Source organism: Lipotes vexillifer, unplaced genomic scaffold (assembly GCF_000442215.2).
Source record: "Lipotes vexillifer unplaced genomic scaffold, Lipotes_vexillifer_v1.1 scaffold1008, whole genome shotgun sequence".
Taxonomy (NCBI): domain Eukaryota; kingdom Metazoa; phylum Chordata; class Mammalia; order Artiodactyla; family Lipotidae; genus Lipotes; species Lipotes vexillifer.
The window spans coordinates 5,390,244-5,411,607 of record NW_006772616.1 but is presented as its reverse complement, the minus strand read 5'-3'; the positions used below and the strand labels follow the sequence as shown (position 1 = coordinate 5,411,607).

Below are 21,364 nucleotides of genomic sequence, written 5' to 3'. Positions count from 1 at the left end.
CCCCCGTGAATATGTTTGTTTTCAGAAAGGCTCTGGTAATGATTATACAATTACAGTAGCATAAGCATTTGGTGATGGCATTATCTCATTCCTTTTGAAATTCATAGTACAAAGACACAGGTTTTAAATTTTGTGTGTGTGTGTGTATGTGGGAATTCTCAGAATGTTTTAAGTTCTCTTAACCAACGTAGAAACACTTTTTAAAGGACACTTGTTCAGTGCTGTATCCTTCTTTTCAATTTGCTAGTAGTAAAATGGAAATCTCACCAAATACTGAGTGTTTTGAGGTCAGAATGCAAAATAACATTGTCCGCATTCAGATTTGCAGGCATGGTAGGGTTTTAGGAGAAAGACAGTACTCAGGGATTCAACTGATTTTCAGTACAGCTTTAGTTTTGTAAAGAGGCTTATAACAGAAAGGCTTCCTAGACTAGGTAATTTACCAACGATAATTTAGGTAGAGTTTATGTTACAAAAAGTAATTAGTACAGCCTTATTTATTCTTTTAAGTCATCTTATTAATATGGCAGTGGTTTTGATAGTGATTTTCATTCTCTTAGAAGTGTTACTAGGCTGTTAAAGACGGCTTAAGTGATGCTTATAAACAAAGCAGTGCCTACAGGGCATCTTTGTGGATGAGGGAAGAAGCAAAGCCTGCTTTTTCTTTCCTTTTTTTTTTTTAAAGAGCAGACACTAGTTGCTTGCTTTTCTTCTTTGATTGTAGAGTGCAGCTTGTACAGTAGCTTTTACTTATTACGATTATTTTTCCCACCCATATAGGTGAGCTGCTCTTACAAGGCCCAGTGTTTATCAAAGAACCCAGCAACAGCATTTTTCCTGTTGGTTCAGAGGATAAAAAAATAACTTTAAATTGTGAAGCACGAGGCAACCCTTCACCTCATTACAGGTACAGTGGAATATTTGAAAATCAATTTAAGAAAAAACGATGTGGCAATTGTGAACTTTTTTTGCTTCAGTATATTTATGCTATCGGTAAGAAATAATAAATGAAGCTATAGTTGTCTGCTGTATTCAGCAGAGCTCATACATAAATATTTGGCTCCATATTGTATATATTTGATTGATTATTCACTTTGCATTAAGATTTCTTGATTAAAGAGAAACAGGGTAGCGTCTCTTAAATAAACAATGTATTTTCTTTGATTTCTGGTAAAACAATGTATAGATTTGGATTTACGTGTATTCCTTGGGAACACATCCATTGTGGGGATGAAATTCAGTGTGTTGTAAAGGTATGTAGCAATCATAGTTTGAGAAAAAGGTAACAGCATCTATCCTTCCTTTGCTATTTTACTGAGTATATGTTAGAAGGCTCATTAAGTATAGAAGGATAAAATGCATTCCTACTGAAGTCATTTCAATTATTCTTGAAGAGAAAACAAATTTATTATATTTTTTCATGTGAAAGTGTATATCTCAGATTATATAAATAATAACTTGTTCACTGAAAACTTTCAAACAACACGGAAAGGTACAAGGAAAAAAAAAAGTGAACTCCCATCACCTTAAGATAAAAATATTAACATTTGGGAGATGATGGTGGATTATTTGGATGGGATGGATATTTACTTTATTAAATAATACAAGATTAACGATTTTTACTTTTCGGGGTGCTCAGGGGGCCCACTTTAATGAAGAGATGAATTATTTATAAATAGCATGTGCTGCTTTCGTATAAATGGTTACAAGAAAATGCTTGAGGTACCTTGAAAACAACATGCTCTTTTGAGTACTGTGAGCATTTGTCTCAAACACTCTGTTTACAGTATTAGTTCGCTTGGCAAAACCTTTATCTATAACCTGCAGAACAAGCAGACTGCAGCCTTTATTGATGAAATTCTAAATGTTTCCAGTAGATCTTCTGTTGTTTGCTTAACCCATGTAGATAATAGAAACGAACAGTCGTTGTTAAACTGGGTCAGCATTAGGCTAGAAGGTAGACCTTGGTATTTTTGCATCTGGAAGTAATCAAGATCAGTTTCTTTCAACAGTATTCAACAACATATTTATTGAGCACCTGTTGTGTGTTTTCAACACAATAAATGTAAAGATTCCAGGTTACTGGTTAGAATGGACAGAGGTGATAGAAAGTTTTCTGTCTGCCTCTTCCTTAACCTATAGAAATAAGAAAAGTATAACATGATTTTATTTTTGTTGGCTGCAGTGTGCGGCCTGTGGGATCTTATTTCCCCAACCAGGGATTGAACCCGCGCCCCCTGCATTGGAAGCGTGGAGTCTTAACCACTGGACCACCAGGGAAGTCCCTAACATGACTAAAAAAACAAGAAACTGTGTTTTATGAGCCAGTTCAATTAGCCAGACATAGCACATACAAAAGCTGAAAATATTTTCTTCTTTTGGGGGAAGATAAACAGATCCACTTAACAAGACATTATCCTGGAAACATTTATTCCTGGCATTTTTGTAGGACATTCTAACACTTCCTAAATATATCTGTTTGTTTGTCCCTGAAATGGAAGAGTATCCTTTTAGATATGACTGTGAATATTATAAAGAATCCATGTAAATGACTCATGTGTGGGCTGGGTTTTTTTGTTGTTGTTGTCAGTAAAGTTATTTCCTGGCATTTATCTTGTGAATAATTTGGTGATAAATGTGTTCAGCTGCAAAATTATCAAGATGCAAGATATAGTCATACAGCAGTTTATTTCTAAATGAATAGATTAATTATGTTTGTAAAGTTTAATCAAACAGCAAGAAGACCTGAGCTTAGAAATCCAGAAACAGCCTTTTGTTGTAATTATTTCTTTATATATCAGGTATTTATTTTAATTCCAGATTAATACATTTAAAGTGATACCAGGTATTTACACGATGCCATTGTGTAAACATAATGTATTTGTTTAAACATACTGATAACATGTATAAAATATTGATAAAATTCAGCCTTTTGCACCATACTTTTTATGATTTGTTGTATGTCCTGAGATATTATATGTTGAAATTCTTAAAAAACCTGTATCTGAGATTAGGAGATGTGTGACTGAAATTGACTTATCAGTTTTAAGTCTGATAAATGAAGAAATTTTACATGCTAGTTATTGTTTTAAAATATTTGGTTTATAGGAGAATAGAGCAGACACTTTCATTATAGCTCGAACGATTTTCTAAAGCTAAGAATTCTAACCAGTGTTCATCCACGTCTCTACAAATGACTCAATTTCGTTCCTTTTTATGGCTGAGTAATATTCCATTGTATATATGTACCACATCTTCTTTATCCATTCAATCTAGAGACTGTCATACAGAGTGAAGTAAGTCAGAAAGAGAAAAACAAATATCGTATATTAATGCATATAGGTGGAACCTAGAAAAATGGAACAGATGAACCGGTTTGCAGGGCAGAAACTGAGACACAGCTGTAGAGAACAAATGTATGGACACCAAGGGGGGAAAGTGGCAGGGGGGTGGGGTGGTGGTGGTGGGATGAATTGGGAGATTGGGATTGACATATATACACTAATATATATAAAATGGATAACTAATAAGAACCTGCTGTATAAAAAACTAAATAAAATAAAATTCAAAAACAAAGAAAAAAGAATTCTAACCCGTATAAAATTTCACTTTATAGTCATTAGAAATTGAGACCTTGGGGGCTTCCCTGGTGGCACAGTGGTTATGAATCTGCCTGCCAATGCAGGGCACATGGGTTTGAGCCCTGGTCCAGGAAGATCCCACATGCTGCGGAGCACCTGAGCCCGTGCACTACAACTACTGAGCCTGTGCTCTAGGGCCCGCAAGCCACAACTACTGAGCCTGTGTGCCACATCTACTGAAGCCTGCACGCCTAGAGCCCGTGCTTCTCAGCAAGAGAAGCCACCGCAATGAGAAGCCTGCGCACCGCAACGAAGAATGGCTCCAGCTCACCGCAACTAGAGAAAGCCGGCACGCAGCAACGAAGACCCAACGCAGCCAAAAATAAATAAATTAATTAATTAAAAAAAAAAAAGAAATTGAGATATTGAAAAAGCACTAGGGAACCTCTTTTCATTGTGAAAATATTAGACTTTCCTATAATAAGCAACAACTCCCTGTTATCCAATAGATAATAGCTTGTGCTAATGGAATAAATGGGAATATAGACTGATGTGGGTTGTAATCATGACCGTGTCTACCTAGATAACACCTTCATTTATGGCCTGATTTTTTCTGTAGCTTTTGACTTTAGTAGTCAACCAGGTAATATTCTGCATTATTCTTTAATTGTTCCAGAAGAAAATATGCTTGCTTGTTCTTATTTTTTGCTATCGTTTAAAAATTACAGATAAATAGTGTAAATAGCTAATGACTTTGAGGACATAAGTAAATAGTATGGGTTTTTTTGTTTTTTTTTACATAAAGTCAGAGAAAGGATACCTTTTTGTAAGTATTTACAAATCTAAGCACATAGAGAGAGAGAGAGAGGGAGGGAGGGAGGGAAAAAGAAAGATATCAAGGAGGAAAATTAGTGGTTCATGTGAAGCTGTAAATTAAAAGCAGTCCAAACACATTTCCCAAGTTTCAGAATAAAGTGTATGAGTCTTATAAAAGAATATCCTTTGAAAGCCCAGAGCTTGTCTTATAGACTGAGGCAAACTTCTCTGATGAGAAATCTTGTCTTTGTTATTATCCCACTGGGTAAAAAGAACTCTTAATTGGCCATATTAGAAATCCAAAAGTTCAGAAATTCTCAAGAGAAATTACTTGTTTTAGGGTTTAATTGAGAATTTTATTCCTTCTTTTGCATCTTCCCGCCTGAGCCCCAAAGCCTGTATTTAAAGGTTAATTAGTATTCAGTCTCATTTTAATTGCTGACGATGCTGAAAGAGGTTACCCTGAGGAAGTATTAATAACTTTTTTAAATGGGAAGGATTTTCTCCAATTTTTAAAGGGTTAAAAATGCCCATCATTTGCTAAGATGAAAGATCCCAAGTAGGAGGCTCCCTGGTCACCTCTACTGATTCCATTCAGGTTTAAAAGGGACCACATATTTGGGTTAGACTGGAGTATAGTATTCAAATGCCATTGCGGACCAGGTAAGTAACAAAACTAAAAGAGGTGCCCTGCCTTAGGAACATATGGACATATTGAATAGTGACTGGAGACCGTCCCACATTCAGCCACAAGTCCGTCCACTGGTCATGACTGCCCCTTAACCTAGCCAGTTGTTACCCTCCAGGAATCATGGTCCAGTATTACAAAACCTTTTCAACACATGTTTAAAATTGAGAAATTGTCTTCTTTGAATCTACTTCTAATGTTGACTGTTTTTCTTTTTAAATATAATGTAGGCCAAAGAAGATAAGCCTTAAAAGTGAATGTGTCCTATGTGGCCTTTGTGTTCACAAAGTTTAGTCTAGCTGGAGACTTACAGGCTGTGCTGTCCAATATGGTAGCCAGTAGCCAAGTGTGGCCATGTACGTTTAAATCCGTTAAACTAGGAATTCAGTTCCTCAGTCACAGCAGCCTCATTTCAGGTGCTCAGCAGTCACATGTAGCTAATAGCTACTGTAATGGACAACACAGATGAAACTTCTGGTGCTTGCACAAGGTTCTGTCAGACAGCACTGCTTTACTCTGACCCTTGGATCCACAGCTCTTTTCTGTAAATGCTCTTCTGTTTTTCTCTCATCACAAGGAAGCAACCAGAACATCATTCTCTTCCAGCTTTATATAACAAGTAAATAATTTTAATAAGGTACAGTGTGAGGAATCTTGGATATACACGTTGTAAGGACTATATAACATTGCAAAATGCAGATCTCTCGGCCACAGTTTCTCCCTTTTAAGTAGAGTTCCCTATAATGGAGTTACATCTTGCACATGTTTAATTTACTGAAATGCATTCAGTATAAGAACGAAGAAAAAATAATGGACTAATTTCTGCTCACCATTTATTCAAGGAGTAAATGTAAGGCGTCTACTCGTTATCTAAACACACATCCATGTGGAGACCCACCCCATAATACTATACATGGTACCACATACAGTGTATAGGATAGAGCATATAATATGTATTATGTATATGATATATTCTATTTAATAAAATGTGAAATATATTTAAAGTATATTTTTGATTATATGCAATTTGTCCCTTATGTATATCTTGTTGCCTTGTAAGATGTGATGTCACTGTTATTTTACTTTTGTGCTCCGGGCAAGTAAGAAGTATTGTTCCTCTGAATTCCTTCGGCCCTAAGGAAATGTAATTTGTTCTGCTAGATTACTAGGCCCAATTCTCTGAGCCTATCCTCAAGCTCAACTCCTTTTAGCATCCTGACTTCTCTAGCTGCTGAGCTCTGGTTCCCACACACAGAGTCAGCTACTAAGAGCAATGAAATGTTTACAAGGTTGGAATGATTGCAAACCATAAAGAAGAAAGGATTTCTTTGGTGCCTGAGGCAAGCAGAGGTAGACAGTGTCTCTTACAGGGCATTTGAAACTTGGCTGTGCTACTGTCTCTCCCATGAAGCCTTCTCGATATCCTCAGAGTTGGGTTCTGTGCCTCAGCCTTGTACTGCCCATTGCACCTAGGCCTTCCTGGATTATAAAACTTACCAAAATGAAGTGGGTTTGCCTGGTAGGATGTAACTGCCTTCAAGGTGAGGACAGTGTGTTCTTCATCCTTACATTCAGAATGCTTAGCAAACAGTGAAAGCTAAATTGGTGGCATGAAAAAAGAAATGAAATGAAGTTAACAGGGAGGAAACAGAGGCAGTTTGGGGTTAGATCATATTTCGGGAGTCAAGAGTGTCTTGAAGGATCACAGGATCAGAAGTGGTCCATTGTTTATTCTGTAGGATATTCTTAAATTTGGATTGAGTCCTCCTTTTTGGCTCTATTTTAAGACAGATTGCCCTTGAGGTGACAGAGATGACTGCTTAGGTCTACTTATGTCCTCCACAGAATATTAACTGGAAAAAGAGGACATCTTTCCTATTAGAGTCATCAAAATCTCTGAATGGCGTCAGCAAAACATGAAATAAAAACATAGCTAATACTGTCAGCAGTCAGAACCCAGGAGAAATGTGGAGGTTAGATTTTAGATATTAAACATGACAGTTAAAAAATTAACATCTTTTTGCTGCTGGTCTTATGTTTTGGTAGTGAGGCAACGGGGAAGGAAAACACATACTGATCAAACACAAGTTAAATCAGTTGGATCACAGTTGTATTCTTAACTAATCACTAAGGCCTGAGATACGGAATGTGCTCATTGGCCACTCCTGGGCCCTGGGAGGAGTGGCCTCTTCAAAGGAGAAGGAGAAAGATGCTACCAGAAAAAGCTGAAATGGATGCAGGGAAGGCAGAAATAGTAGCCGTCTTCTATAATTCTCCTCAGAGTAACTGAAAGACAATCAGTGATGAATTTGAACGAGGCTTTACCTATGTAAACTGAACAGTTGTTTTTAATCGCAGTGTAGCTTTAATCTCTGTTTGCCTCCTTTTTTTATTATATATGTTTAAAATTTATCAATGAGTGACAAATGGGAATCTGTGTCATAAAACACATTTAAAAAACTTGATTTTTAAAAACACAGCATCACAATTTAACTCATTTGTATCTTCAGCAATAATTGCTGAAGCCTAACTAGTTATTTTTGGATAAAGTATTGAATATGCAAATTCAGACATTCATTCTTTCAAGGACTGCAATTATTCCCATCACTTCAGTAAACATATTAACAAACATTGCGTTTGAACACAAATTCATTTGCTTATTAACTTGAAAGCTGCATCTAAACCCACAAATTGCTTCTGTGACTAAATTCCTAATTTTCCTGTCAAACCCCAAATAAAGTATTGCCTGTTGACTTAACAAGTATTTAATGTGGGCATATTTTCCAAACCCAGCCCCAGCCCCCTAAAGATTTTAGTAAATTATTTTGTCCTTTTTGTTTGGTTTTATATCAAAGTCTAACACGTGATATTTGTTTTTCTTTGGAATATTGTTTTTGTTTCCATTTTCCTGACCAGACTTTATAAGATGGGTGTAGATATCTTGAAGGACAATCAACCATGAGCTGAATTACATCCTGGGATTAATTTGAAACTACCTGACGTCACCGAATTTATTGTCACTCAGTTTTGTTAGTTTCAATTTCAAAGGGTGACTTGTTACAGAGTTCTAGTGGAAGACCCAGTTTAGGACTTGGTGCCTTAAATTATACTGACAACAAGATTCATCTATGTTTATCTTCATTATTTTCATTCCATACTAGTGTGGTTTTTTGTAAGAGGTTGCCATATATAATAATAGCTAGTATGGTAAATAAATAATAACTCGTATGGTAAACGAAAATAATTACGCATTCATTCCCTGTCTTTGAGATGTTTGTTGGTAATATGGATGGCCACAGTTAGGGACGACTGTATGGAGGCTAGTGATGGCTAGGTTAGAGGGTGAAATAAGATTGCTCCAATTCAGGAAACGTCTGTGAGCACCTACCATGCATAACCTATTATGCCCGATGGTGGGAATTCAGCAGTGATTGACAGTCATCCTCCAGTGGAGCTTATATGGTTTGAAAAGCACCTCTCAACCCTGAGAATCTAGGCTTTTTATACTGATTTAACTCACTGTTATGTAAATTTGTGTTTGCACACAAACGTACACACACACAGTCTTACACATAGTTTCTTCTTTGTGTTGGAAGGCAGCGATTCACGTGCTCTCAATTACTGATGTTTTACTTATTTCCTGGAAGTCACCACTATAGTTTTCATCACTTAAAAGTAATAACTACCAGTTGAAATGTCTCTCATGTCACATACCTTATGTTTTATATTCAAGATTCAAAAACTGTTAACCTGAGGGCCTGTACAGTGTTTTAAAGAAATTGTATTTGAGATTTTTAGGGGAAAAAGTGCCATAGCCTTCACAGTTCTATTGTGGCAGGCTTGGCCCGGTTTTTCATGCTCACTTTACCTCCCTAGCCTCTCTGCAATGAGGTCGATACCAGCTTCCTGTTGTGTAGAGGATGTAACTGAGACTGAGAAGTGGACTGATCCAGTCCATGCTGCCTCAGGTCGGCGATCAGAGTAAGTGGCCCGGGACTTCTTCCAGACCGCCAACCTCAAGTTACTGGCCTAGAAACAAATTCTAGAAACATATAAGCTCCACACCAAGCAGTTAAGGGGGATGAGAGCTCATTGCCTGAGAATCAGAGCTGTGAAATATGAATAATAAACCATTTCTCACTTGTGGATTCTAAAAGCAAATCCTAATTCATGTAGAATGAGCGTTTGAACACTGAAGGCAGACAGTGAACTTACAAGATCATTCAGGAGTGTTACAAGATGATGATTATGCAGAGCTGCTTAATCTTGTGACATTTGCCACTGAGCTAAAGCTACAATGTTAGTCTGATTCTAGAGCACAGTGTAAATGTTACATGATTGAAATGCTGGTGTATGTAGCCCCAAGAGCCCCAGAGCTGTCTTCTTTTACTCCAGATCACTGCATGAAGCCTTTTGGAATGGAATTGGGGTATGCAAATGTTACTTTTATGAAGTTTTAAACAATTTCCATATTTCAAAAAGATTTCATTCTGAGATTTTAGAGTCCTCAGGAACTTCAAAATTCCTTCATAAGGTAGACATATGTAACTTTTACAAAGGATTGTGAATGTGCAAAGCTAAAAGACAGTGTCTACCTCTGAAATCTTCCCAAATTTATGACCTGAATGTGCCACTTACCTGTCAACAGTCTTACCACTATGCATGATGTTCATGAACTCTGAACAGCCGGATTACAATTTACTGCAAATAAATTAAGTCTAATTTGTAGATTTATTGGACACATTCTTTGTATAAGGAGTATATGTGTGTGCCTTCAGTTTTCATGAATATTTCTTATACAGAAGATCATATTAGAAATACTCAGAAATCAGGCCCAAATATGAATATTTTGTATTAGGAATTTAAGTACATTCTTTCCTCAGGATAAAATAATATTTGGATGCCCAGGCCCAGAGATTGCTTACGCATTGCAGAGTTTAAACCAAGACAACCCTTCTGAATTCACATATTTTCAGCAAAAGGAAAAACAACCATTGTTTAATAAGATATTAAGAAATTTTATATCACCTGGGGATGAGTTCCATTTAATGATGAATAGTGTTAAGAAGGAGAGAAATAATGATATTGCTTTTGTTAAGAGAAAATTAACCTTCAGAGTATCTCAAGTATATCTTTGCTCTAAGAGTTTTGCTAAAGCAAATGCACTTATACTTTCGGTCTAGCAGAAACATACGTAAAAGAGAGTAGCTTTTACCTCTTCACATAGGGAAATGATATAGAGATTTTGTCTCTATGAGAAAGACTGAGCTAAAAGAAGTAAGAAACACTTATGCATAATGGAAGAAATGTTTTCCATTTTGGATCTTCAGTCAAAACTTTGAGATGATAGCTTTTAGATCTTAGACACTTACTGAAATACGGTATTTTCCCACATACTTTATGATCTCTAAATCTTTCCAGCTATTAAATGGGCAAGAAGAAGTGCTTCTCTATATTTTCATTTAGCTTTACAATTTTCCACATAGCCATTGTACCTTTATTATTCATCAGCTAAACAAGAACACGGAATTTTCAAATGGAGCCATCAGACGTGCTTCATCAGGCCGTAAACATTCTAGACTCTGGAGCTGAAATCCTTTTTCCTTGGTACAAACTGTTCTTTATAGGTAACAAAGCCACAAGTACCCTTTGTCATGAGAGTTTTCCATTCAAAAAAGTATGTGAAATTAACTGTATTTTTCCTGCTTTGCATTTAGAGGAGTTCTCCCCTCCCTCCTCCCCTGCAAGTATTAAATCGTTTAGTAACTGGCAAGCCATTTGCAGCTTAAAAATTCAACCCACCCACATGTGATTTACTATCAGATTTATTCTTTGAATGTCAAGCCCAGCATGCGTTTCGTCCCGTGTTTCCCTGACTTCTCAGACAGCTACAAATGCAGACAAACCCTATGTGGAAGACACAGCCCGTTCCACATGAGAGGAGATGACCAAAAGCATTGAATCAAGCAGGTTACGTATAACCCACGTCTACTCTATGAGGGTGGCAGAAGAGAAAAACAAAGCAGACAGATGGGTTTGCAGCCTTTGATGGAACCTCCTCCCTTGTTAACAGTGGTGCCGGCCCATTTGTTGGCTGGCTGCCCTGGGCCACCGGCTTTACATACATTGTCTAAATAAATTGATAGAACAACCCTATGGGAAAGATGACATTCTCTTTATTTTACATGTTAAAAACTTAGGTTTAAAGGAGTTAGCTTAATTGCCCATGGTCACACAGCTGGTGAGGGATGAGTCCAACCCATAAAACAAGGAGCACTTGTTTCTGAATCTCATTTCTCTTCCTTCTGCTGTTACATGGTAGGATTGGATAGAGCCTGGGACTGGACAAGGGGGGAAAGGGTAGGAACTATGTATCATAAAAAAGTCGCCCCCCAAATGTAAGTTCCATGAAGGCAGGGACCTTTTTCACCCCATTCTTAGAACCTGGAAAGTTGCCTGACATATAGACACTCGTAATAAATGTTTTTTCACCTGGAAGGGAGACAAGGAAAGTTGCTTTTTCTAATCATAGTTGTTGAATATGGAATAGGCTAAAACAAGAGCAGGGAATTCTTATCTATGTCCCTTATAGGCAGTCCACGGTTGCTTCTTGGGGATATTATAGACCAGTTCTTCCAAACTTGAATGGGCATATTAAACACTGGCAGATCTCACTAGGATGCCAATTCTGGTTTAGTAGATTTAGGATAGAGCCCACGATTCTGCATTTCCAGCAAACTCTCAGATGGTGAGGAGGACGCTGATGATATTGGTCTGCCGACCACCTTGTGTATCGAGTGCAGAGTATTCAGACAGAATGCAGATGGACAATTTCCCTTGACTTCATTTCCTTTTCTGAGTTTCTGTAGTTCTAGGACTTGGGCAGGAATAAGATGAAGAAGGGTTAATAAGTGTTCGTGGTTCGACTTCAGATCTCTAAGGGCAGGATTAAAGTCAGAAGAGAAAAAAGTGACCTAAAATGGACATGCAAATATGGACTTGCCTTGGGAAGGAGCATAAGAGAGTTACTCTACAAACAAAGCAGAATCAAACCCATAGCGGAAATCTGCCACAAACGAGAAAGCAGTTATGGCTTTTTCATATTTCTTTGTAATTGTGCTCTTTTAAGTTCAAAAGAAAAGACATGGGGCCTCCAGTGTTTCCTCTTAATTTCATTTTGATTTCTCAGAAGAAATACTGCTTTAGACCTGGGAGACTTGTATGTGCATAAAGAAAGAAAAATCAAGAAAGTCTTGATTTTTAAAATGAGCAAATGGTATAATATTGCTTTGAGCTGTAGAAACTAAACTTCTAAATTTATTCATTTTCTGTAGCCTCTATTATTAAAATTTTGTTATGCACTATTTCAGATATAGAAAATGATATAAACATATAATTAAGTGTAATGATGAACATCCATATAACCACTCTTCAGTAGGAAATTAAACCAAAAAAGCTAGATTTCCCAGTGTTTGCCCCATAACCCTTTCTCACTTTTCTCTCCATGAGAGCTCTGAAGTACCTTAAACTTGAAATGATTCATTTTCATACATTTTAAAATGTTTAATACATTCTTAATATTACTTTATATGTTTTAAAACTTTATATACATGGTATCACATTGCACTGTAAAAAATGTTTTCACCTTTGTAAGACTTTTCTGTGTTTGCAAAAGCTCATACATTTTCACAGCTGTATATTTCATTTAACTTTATGTGCTTTGGTTTGTGATAATGTTCACATTTAACCTCTTTTTATGCTTTCACAATATTACTATTTCCAGGTTAAATATTTGATATATTAATACAATTTTTATATGACCCATGACATGGTTAAAGACCTCTGGGCTAGAATTCAAATGGGTACTAGTTCTGATCCAGTAATTAATAGTTTGGGGAGAGTTGCAAACTCACTCAACTGTTTTATTGAAATCCTCATCTGTGAAATGGTCATTTTATTAACCACTTCCTCAAAGTTATTATGAAAAGCAATTGAGATTGTTGCCATAATACTCTAAAATTTATAGAATGGATACCAGTGTAATTTTCTTATAAAAATAAGTCCTCCAGGAGACAGTTGGCTTAATTTATACAATGGATGTATTCTTGAGATTGTGCGATATTTAACGAGTTTTTAAAGGTAATAATCTACTTGGATGTGTCAGGTGTGCTTGCTGTTTAAAAAATTCTGGTTTTTCTATTTGAAAACTCTTGTTGAAAAACCAGCTTCTTTCATTTTGGCTTCCCATTGATAAATATGGCTCTGGGGTTAGTGCCTTTACTGTTTCCAACCCCCTAGGTGGCATTTAGGATCTTTTACCACAGTGTACCATTTAGTAAATATCACTGTGGTGGCTTAGAAGAGCGGACGGAGGGCCTCGGGGACAGGTATTTACTCAGACAAATTGAAATGGATAGTTGAGCACTTACCCAATTAATTTATTAAATGTGCTCAGTCAGTCTGGATAAATCAAAGAAATGTGCCCTTTTCCCCCTTTGGCAGCATGAGACTGGCCTGAAGTATATGATATAATTACCTCAACTTTCTATTTCATCTTTGTCTATACAGACCAAGCCTAATTTTCCCCCTAGTGAACAAACCAAATTATTCTCACCTTTTCAGAAAATCTTGAAAAATCTTTAGCTTTTAGATGCTACTCTCTTGTGCTTTCTACTGTAATTTAACCTTTTGTTTCTGATAACAAAACTTAGACATGTTTGATTTTTCAGTTATGTAATATTTGAATGATATATTTGTTGCCTTTCATTTATAAGAGAGCTGATGTTTAAAGTAGATTATATAATGCAGATTTTTTAAAAAGTTTAAATATACTAAAGGGAAAATCCTGGACATTTGTTTTACAGATGGCAGCTGAATGGAAGCGATATTAATCTGAGTATGGAGTATCGTTATAAGTTGAACGGAGGAAATCTTGTGGTTATTAACCCCAACAGAAATTGGGATACAGGAAGTTATCAATGTTTTGCAACAAATTCAGTTGGAACAATTGTCAGCAGAGAAGCTAAACTCCAGTTTGCCTGTAAGTATATGTTCACACATATAAGTCCAACACTTAAAAATATATAACTGAATTTGTGTGGTCATTTCGGATTTCAGAAACAATATGTGGAATTTATTAATTAAGGAAATAGGTTGAGAAGGTAATTCAATACGATTTTTTTGATCTCTATGTACTGTACAAATCAGAGTTTAAAATGTGTGTGTATGTGAATGTGGGTGTATGTGAATGTGGGTGTATGTGTGTGTGTTATCTGTCTTACTATTTTGTAAGGATTCTGTTTAGGGGAGGAAAAAGAATCTAGTTAAGGATGTATTTATTCATTAGTTACTCTGTGCTTTGTACTATGTTAGAACTGAAACGCATATGAACGAATTGTCAGACATGACCTTTGTTCTAGCAGAACACTGAAATTAGAGAATTACATCTAACAAATCTGAAAATATAAAGGAACAAAGGCAGTGAGAAAGAAAAGAATGTGACATATCTTTGACCTCCACTGCAGTTTTGCCCAGCTCATGATGACCTTCGACACAGGCCCCCACTGAGGCCTGGCTCTGGAAGCCAAGTTTGTACCTTGTTAATTGGACCAGGGTGAACCCATGTCCCGTCCTGAGAAAACCACATGCTTTTTAGCAGGGAATTTAGAATTGGCACCAGAGACCAAATTTAGTGTTTATCTTCCTGATCTATCTTTTGACTATTTTCTAATTTTTGTTTCTTCTTACTAGTCTCTCTTCCTTTTTGTTGTATGTTTCATATATAATGCATATCAGCATTACCTTGGTTCTAAGATTTCTTGTAGTTCTTTACACCTCAATTATTCTGAAATTAGAATGCAAATGTTCTTATAATGTGGTAGTAGTCTCCCCCAACTGCCACAGACCATTAATAAATTGATGATGTGTCATTTAATGCATGGCTTATTCTATCGCTTCTGTTTTTATAATGGCAATGGTTGGTTTTGTTCCTGCCATTATATTCTGTGTGTTCCGTTTTTCAAATTCTGCTTCCTCTGTTTCTTTTCTATGAACAGGTTTTTTTGTTTTTTTTTTTAACCTGTATCTTCTCTGGGCGTTTTGATAGCTATATGTCATATTTATGATACACAAGTTTAAGTTTACCTTTTAGTTTATAAAATTACTTTTTAATTTATAAAAGTTTACTTGTCTAGTAGCCAGAATTTTAAATTTTTTGAGTCCCCCCATTTTATTTATTTATTATGGTACGCGGGCCTCTCACTGTTGGGGCCTCTCCTGCTGCGGAGCACAGGCTCCGGACGCGCAGGCTCAGCGGCCGTGGCTCACTGGCCCAGCCGCTCTGCGGCATGTGGGATCCTTCCGGACCGGGGCACAAACCCGTGTCCCCTGCATCGGCAGGCGGACTTTCAACCACTGCGCCACTAGGGAAGCCCCCCACCTCCTTTTTTTGTTGTAATTATTTATTGTTTCTCTTGGTTGACTATGGGATAATTTTTTCTTCATTCTTTTAGCTAAAAACATATATATATATATAACATATATATAAAAAGATAAATATATATATATATTTCCAGCATACAGATGGGTTTAGATCTCTTTTTTTATTTGCTTTGCTTACAACTTGAAAAATTATTTTATTATATCGATACTTAGACATCTCATACACAATTCAGGAAATTTTCCTGCATCTTTTAGTGGTATGTTTGATTTATTTATATTTTTAAAAGGATTGAAAGGGATTATTTTTGTCCCATTTTTTCAAGTACTATTTATTTCAGGTTGTTCTTTCCTATGAATTTCTGTTTCTGATTGATTGAAGCCACATCTATTTGTTTGTATTATTCTGAAGATATAGGCAGTTATCTGAAATGCTGTTTTGGATCTTAGAGGCAATCTTTCCTCCTACTTCCATTTGATGTTTCCATTTTTATGCTTAATACTTTTAATAGGTTCTAAAGCAAATTTTGTCCAGACTCAGCCTTTGTCAACACATGTCAGTCGATTACCCTGATTTTGCTTTCTTTGCCACATGCAGAGATCAGATTCACTTCTCTGATCTATAGGGGAATGTGAAGTTTCCAGTGTAATTCCCTGTTCCCCGGAGTCTTTCACAAAATACGTTATTCCTCTTAAGCAGTTCTATTTTTTACTACAGATTCTTGATGCCCTCTAATACCTGAAGAAGTATCATTAACTTGTAGGTTTTTCCTCAGTCTTTTCTTCCTGGAGAGAGTGGCTTGTTTGCAAACACTTCTAAAGTTATATCATGTCTCTTGCAGTCTGCCCCTACTTCCTGGCCAGAACATTATAGGCAAAGTGGGATAAAGTTGTTGAGTCTGGGATTTTATTTTACCCTACTTACGAGCTAATAAGCTAGGCTGCTACTCTTCCATGGATGTTAGCAGAAGACATGATATTCCTGGGCTCGCCCGCAAGTCCCACAGAAGTGATATGATTTAGCCAGGAGAGATGCTACACCCGCAGCTGAGGAACACTGAGATTAGTGAATCCACCTCTTTTATAGCAGGGAGTAAGCAAGCCTGCTCTTTGTCCTAGAGGGAGAGTTTGTCTTATCCCTCCTGGTTGGTCTCTGAAAACACATCCCCGAGAAATGGAGTGACTGGGCCTTTCATTCTTGGTACGTCCAGAAACACTTAACAGGAAGCTAAGGGCACGTAGTGAGTGGATTGCCTCTTCCAACAAAAGTTTTCTTTTTTTTTTTCCATTTGGTGCTGTCCTTGAGTTTCTCTTTGGGGTGCATCCTATCAGGATACATGTGATGAATAAGGCACAAAATATCTTCCTACCTTTGTTGTGAATTCTCTCTTTGTACAGAAAACCCAGGATGTACCTACCATTTAGTCCCTTGTATTTCCCCCCATTTTTGAGGTGCAATACATTTTTAATCATGAATTATATTAGGCGTATAAATGGTATGGAGAAAAGTGTAAAGAATCTCTGTGTAGCCACCACTTATCTTAAGATTTAAAGATTTGAAGTACAATTAAAGCTACCTGATAACTCACCCCGATGACATTATCTTTTCTCTCTTAAGCTCCCTCTGAATAGGTGGCCCCTGTTCTGAATTATATGTGCTTTTTTAATCCTTTGAATAAACAGGTATGTGCTTCTAAGCAACATGTAAAATTGTTTTACCTTTTTCATTGCTTAAACTTTTATGTAATGACATCAGACAGCATTCCTACATCTACAACTTCCCCCCAACATTATATTTGCGAGTATCTGTTGATCTACGTCTTTGCCAACATTTGTTATTGTTCAGCATTTTAATTTGTGCAAATCTGATGAATATAAAATTGTATTTTACTTTTTAATTTGCATTTTTATTTTTATATTAAAATGTAATTTTGGTTTTAATTTGCATTTCTATAATTACAGTGAAGTTAAGCTCATTTTCATAGATTTGTTGACCATTTATGTTTCTGTTATCCAGATACTTTTTCACTGTATGGTAGTCTTTTTTATTTTTAACTTAAGAGTTGTTTGTATACCCTGGATTAATCCTTTGTCAGTTATATACATATCTTCTTTTTAGTAGCTTTTTCTTTTTCCTTGATGGTGTCAAATGATAAACAGATATTCTTAATTTTACATTAAAGTATTGATTTTTTTATAGCTCATGTTCGCTCATGAGTTGTTTAAAATTTTTTCTTTTCCTGAAATGGTAAAAACATTCTCCTAAATGTACTTATAAAAGTTTAATATTCTCCTCTTTACATTTAAGTCTTTAATTATCTGGAATTGATTTTGTGTATTGTGTGAGGTAGAGGTACTGATTTATTTTATTCCAGGATGGGAAGTCAGCTTTACCAGTGTAACTGATGCATGAGGCCATTCTTAACCAACTGAAAAGCAGTGTGTGGTTATCATGTCTGGATTCTTTGGGCTTTTGTGTTTGGAGAATCATATTATCTGCAAGCAGTGAGAGTTGTTCTGTTCTTATCAACCCTTGCTCCTTTTATATATTTTATATGAGTGCACTTTCTTTAGTCCAGTACAGTGTTGAATAGATATTTTGAGTGTGAATATCCCTATCCCTGTTTTGCTCTTGATTTTCAAGAGTGAATAAGATTAACATTTCACCATTTGGTATGATGTTTACTATAGATTTTAAAGATACTCTTTATCAAGTTAAGGCAGTTCTTCTCTAAGTTATTTTTTTTTTTTTTTTTTTTTTTAAATCAGGAATGCTTTATTCTTGTAGATGCTTTTCCTACTTTTACTGGGATATTCATGCTGTTTTTCTCCTTTAACCTTTTAATGCAGTGAACAGTTTTTAGTATTAACCAAACTTCTAGTCCTGGTTTAGTTTCAACTTGGCTTTTCTGTAAGTTTTTTTTTTTTAATAGTTGGATGTTATCTGTTTTTCAATATTTCATTTAGCATTTTGCATATATATCAATATAGGAGCTTTTCTTTTTGTTTTCTCTTCTCATACTATCCTTTTTTGGCTTTAGTATCAAAGTTATATTCGTCTCTATGAGCTCGGGAGTACTCCTTATTTTATATTCCCTGTAAAATTTTGAGAAATATTGGAATTATCTACTCCTTGAATAAAACGTAGAACTTACAGATAAAACTATCTGGGTCTGGAGTTTTCATTCAGGAAATATTTTAACTATTGATTGAATCATTTGAATAGTTAATAGGACTAACCATATTGTCTCCTTTGTGAAAAATTCTGTTTTTTCCCTAGGAATTATATCCATTTTGTTTATGTTTTCTAATGTATTATCAAAAAGTTGTTTCAAAGCATTTTCTCTTACTGTCCTTCTTGTCTGTGCCTTATCTATACATACATTCCCTATTTCATTCTAACTATTATTTTAGTATCAAACTTGTCAGAACTTGATGTTGTTATTCCTTACCTTTGAATCTTTTTATTATATTTCATTCATTTTACTCTTATGTTTATTGTTCTTCCCAGCTTCTTGGATTATTTTATTGTTCTTTTTTTAGTCCCTTAAGTTATGTAGGTAACTCATTACCTTCCTACCTTTCTTTTGTCTATTTTAAATATGTATAGCTTTAAATTTGCGTTCTGACATATAGCATGTTTATTATGGTTCAGTTCTACACATGTTATGATTTCATTATGATTTTCTCTTGAATCCGTGAGTTATGAGACATGTGTTTTTAAATTTCCAAACATATGGAGTTTTTCTAGTCATCTTTGGTTACTGATTTCTAACCTAGTGACCCATTGACCAGAGAAGTGTCCTCCTCATGTTCTTTGGGTTAAAGTTGGCAATTGTGTTGCTCAAATCATATATATATTATTAATGATGCTTTATCTAATTAATCTATCAATTCTCTCACAGTGATGGTGGATTTCTCAGTTTATCTGCTATTTCTATTTTGCTTTTTGTAATTAGTAAATTATTGATGTATAGAAGTTTAGAATGGGTATATTTTTGGTCCAAATGAGGTGACTTGCTATCTCTAATAAAGCACTTTGCCTTATAGTTTAAATATTAATATATTAATATGGAAATGTTAATATTTGTGTTCTTCTCTGTGGACTGATTGAGAATTTATTTCCCCCTGAGTAACATCGCAAGTTATACACTCTGTTTGCTTTCTTATAGTAATTGCCCTAGAAATTTTAGTGCACACATTTAACAAAGTCCAAATTTAATTAATGTCTCCAACAATAGAGGACTCTGTAGCATTTTACACTGTAATTCCCTCCTCCAGCATCCTGTACTATTGTTGTCCAGTAAGTTGTGGAATTTTTGTAACATCATGAATGAGATATTATTGGTATTGTTCCTTTTATCTTCTGGTTTTTCTTTTATATCTGAAATAATGTAAGCATGTGCAAACTTCTGCATAGTTGGCGGTTTTTTGTTTGTTTGTTTTTAAGAGAAGTGTCAGACTTCTGCCCATATTGTTTTTATTTCTCCTTTCCTAAAGGAAATTACTTTTAACTTTTTGACTGGCTCTTGATATTTACTTCAGTTTTTTAAATAACTTGCTTATTTGCTGCTTCTTGATTTTTCAGTTTTAAGCATTAATATTGGCCGTCAAATCTGGCAACTGATGCTGTAACACTGTCATACCACCACCTTGCCACCACAGAAATGTGAGGTTGCTTTTTTATGAGGTTTATGAAGAAAACAGCATTTTTAAAGTCATGGCTCTTACAAAAACACAAAGTTAAAAATAGGGAAATCCACACTATATTCCACTTACTGTGTACTTTGACTGGATAGAGACCCAAGTGATCACAAGCCCTTTTCTCAACCCAATCCCCATCCAAACCTCCACAAAGAATAAACATTTCACCTGTCTCTGTTTGAAACTGAGGGAGCTGCAAAGAATCCAGTTGCCAAATGATTAATATTTGAATATACATTAATTCAGAGCATGTTATTACAGGATTTTATTGGGTCAAAATTTGAATTAGGTCAATATTCAGTGTTTACATTACTCTGATTTTGTAAATGAGATGCAGAGCTGACTTTTGTAGCAGACTATAATTATGATTGTTTTTCCTTCCGTGCATAATTTTCTTGTCCTTCAAATTAGGAACCTTAATTTTTAATTTCTTAATTTTCTATAGTCTTATACTTGTGTCAACCAAAATTTTGGCCAGTTTTCTGGGGGTCCTCTCAGATTTTGAGAGGCATCCGATATTCTATCAGTTTTACCTTCCTGGAGAAATCTGTCTTGCAGGTTTGGGGATGCTCCAGTTTAGGCTGGTTTTCCTGCACATTAGGGGCAAAACTCTCTTTCCGGGATCTCCCTTCAGCTATATTCCATGTCCACCTCTTCCTTGTTCTTGGTGTTCATTGTCTTAGAGCACCATGTCCTCAAGGGTCCCAAGAAAGGAGGAAGGCTAGCTATGATTGTTCTGGACCATGTGTTCTAAAAATTATACTGGCACACTTGATTGAGAGACTCAGCCTTGTAAATATACGATGTTAGAAGTCATTTTCCTTCAGAAACCTGAAGATATTTCTCCTTGTTTCTTAGCATCCAGTGTTGCTGTTGAGAGATCTGTTGCCATTTTGATTCCTTATATAGAAGGACCTGTTTTTCTCTAGAGGAAGCTTGTGGGATTTTTCCTTTGTCTCCAGCGTTCTTAAATTTCACAGTGATTTGATTTGGTATGTGTCAAATTTTATCTAACATCCTTGATACTCTCTGAGTCCTTATAGTTTGAGAACATGAGGCCTTTAGTTTTGAGAGCTTTTATGATTACCTCTCCCTGGTTTTCTATATTTTCTTTTTGACATACATCATTATTTGCATT

At 35.8% G+C, this 21,364-nt stretch overlaps 1 protein-coding gene across 1 annotated transcript in view; it reads left to right on the top strand.

Moving 5' to 3' along the window:
* CNTN3 (contactin 3) overlaps positions 1–21,364 on the top strand; it is a 247,909-nt gene that overhangs the window by 31,135 nt on the left and 195,410 nt on the right. Inside the window, exons 2-3 of the mRNA XM_007447671.1 lie at positions 781–907; positions 13,950–14,125. Coding sequence (XP_007447733.1) covers positions 781–907; positions 13,950–14,125 — 303 coding nt within the window. The remainder of the gene's footprint in view (positions 1–780; positions 908–13,949; positions 14,126–21,364) is intronic.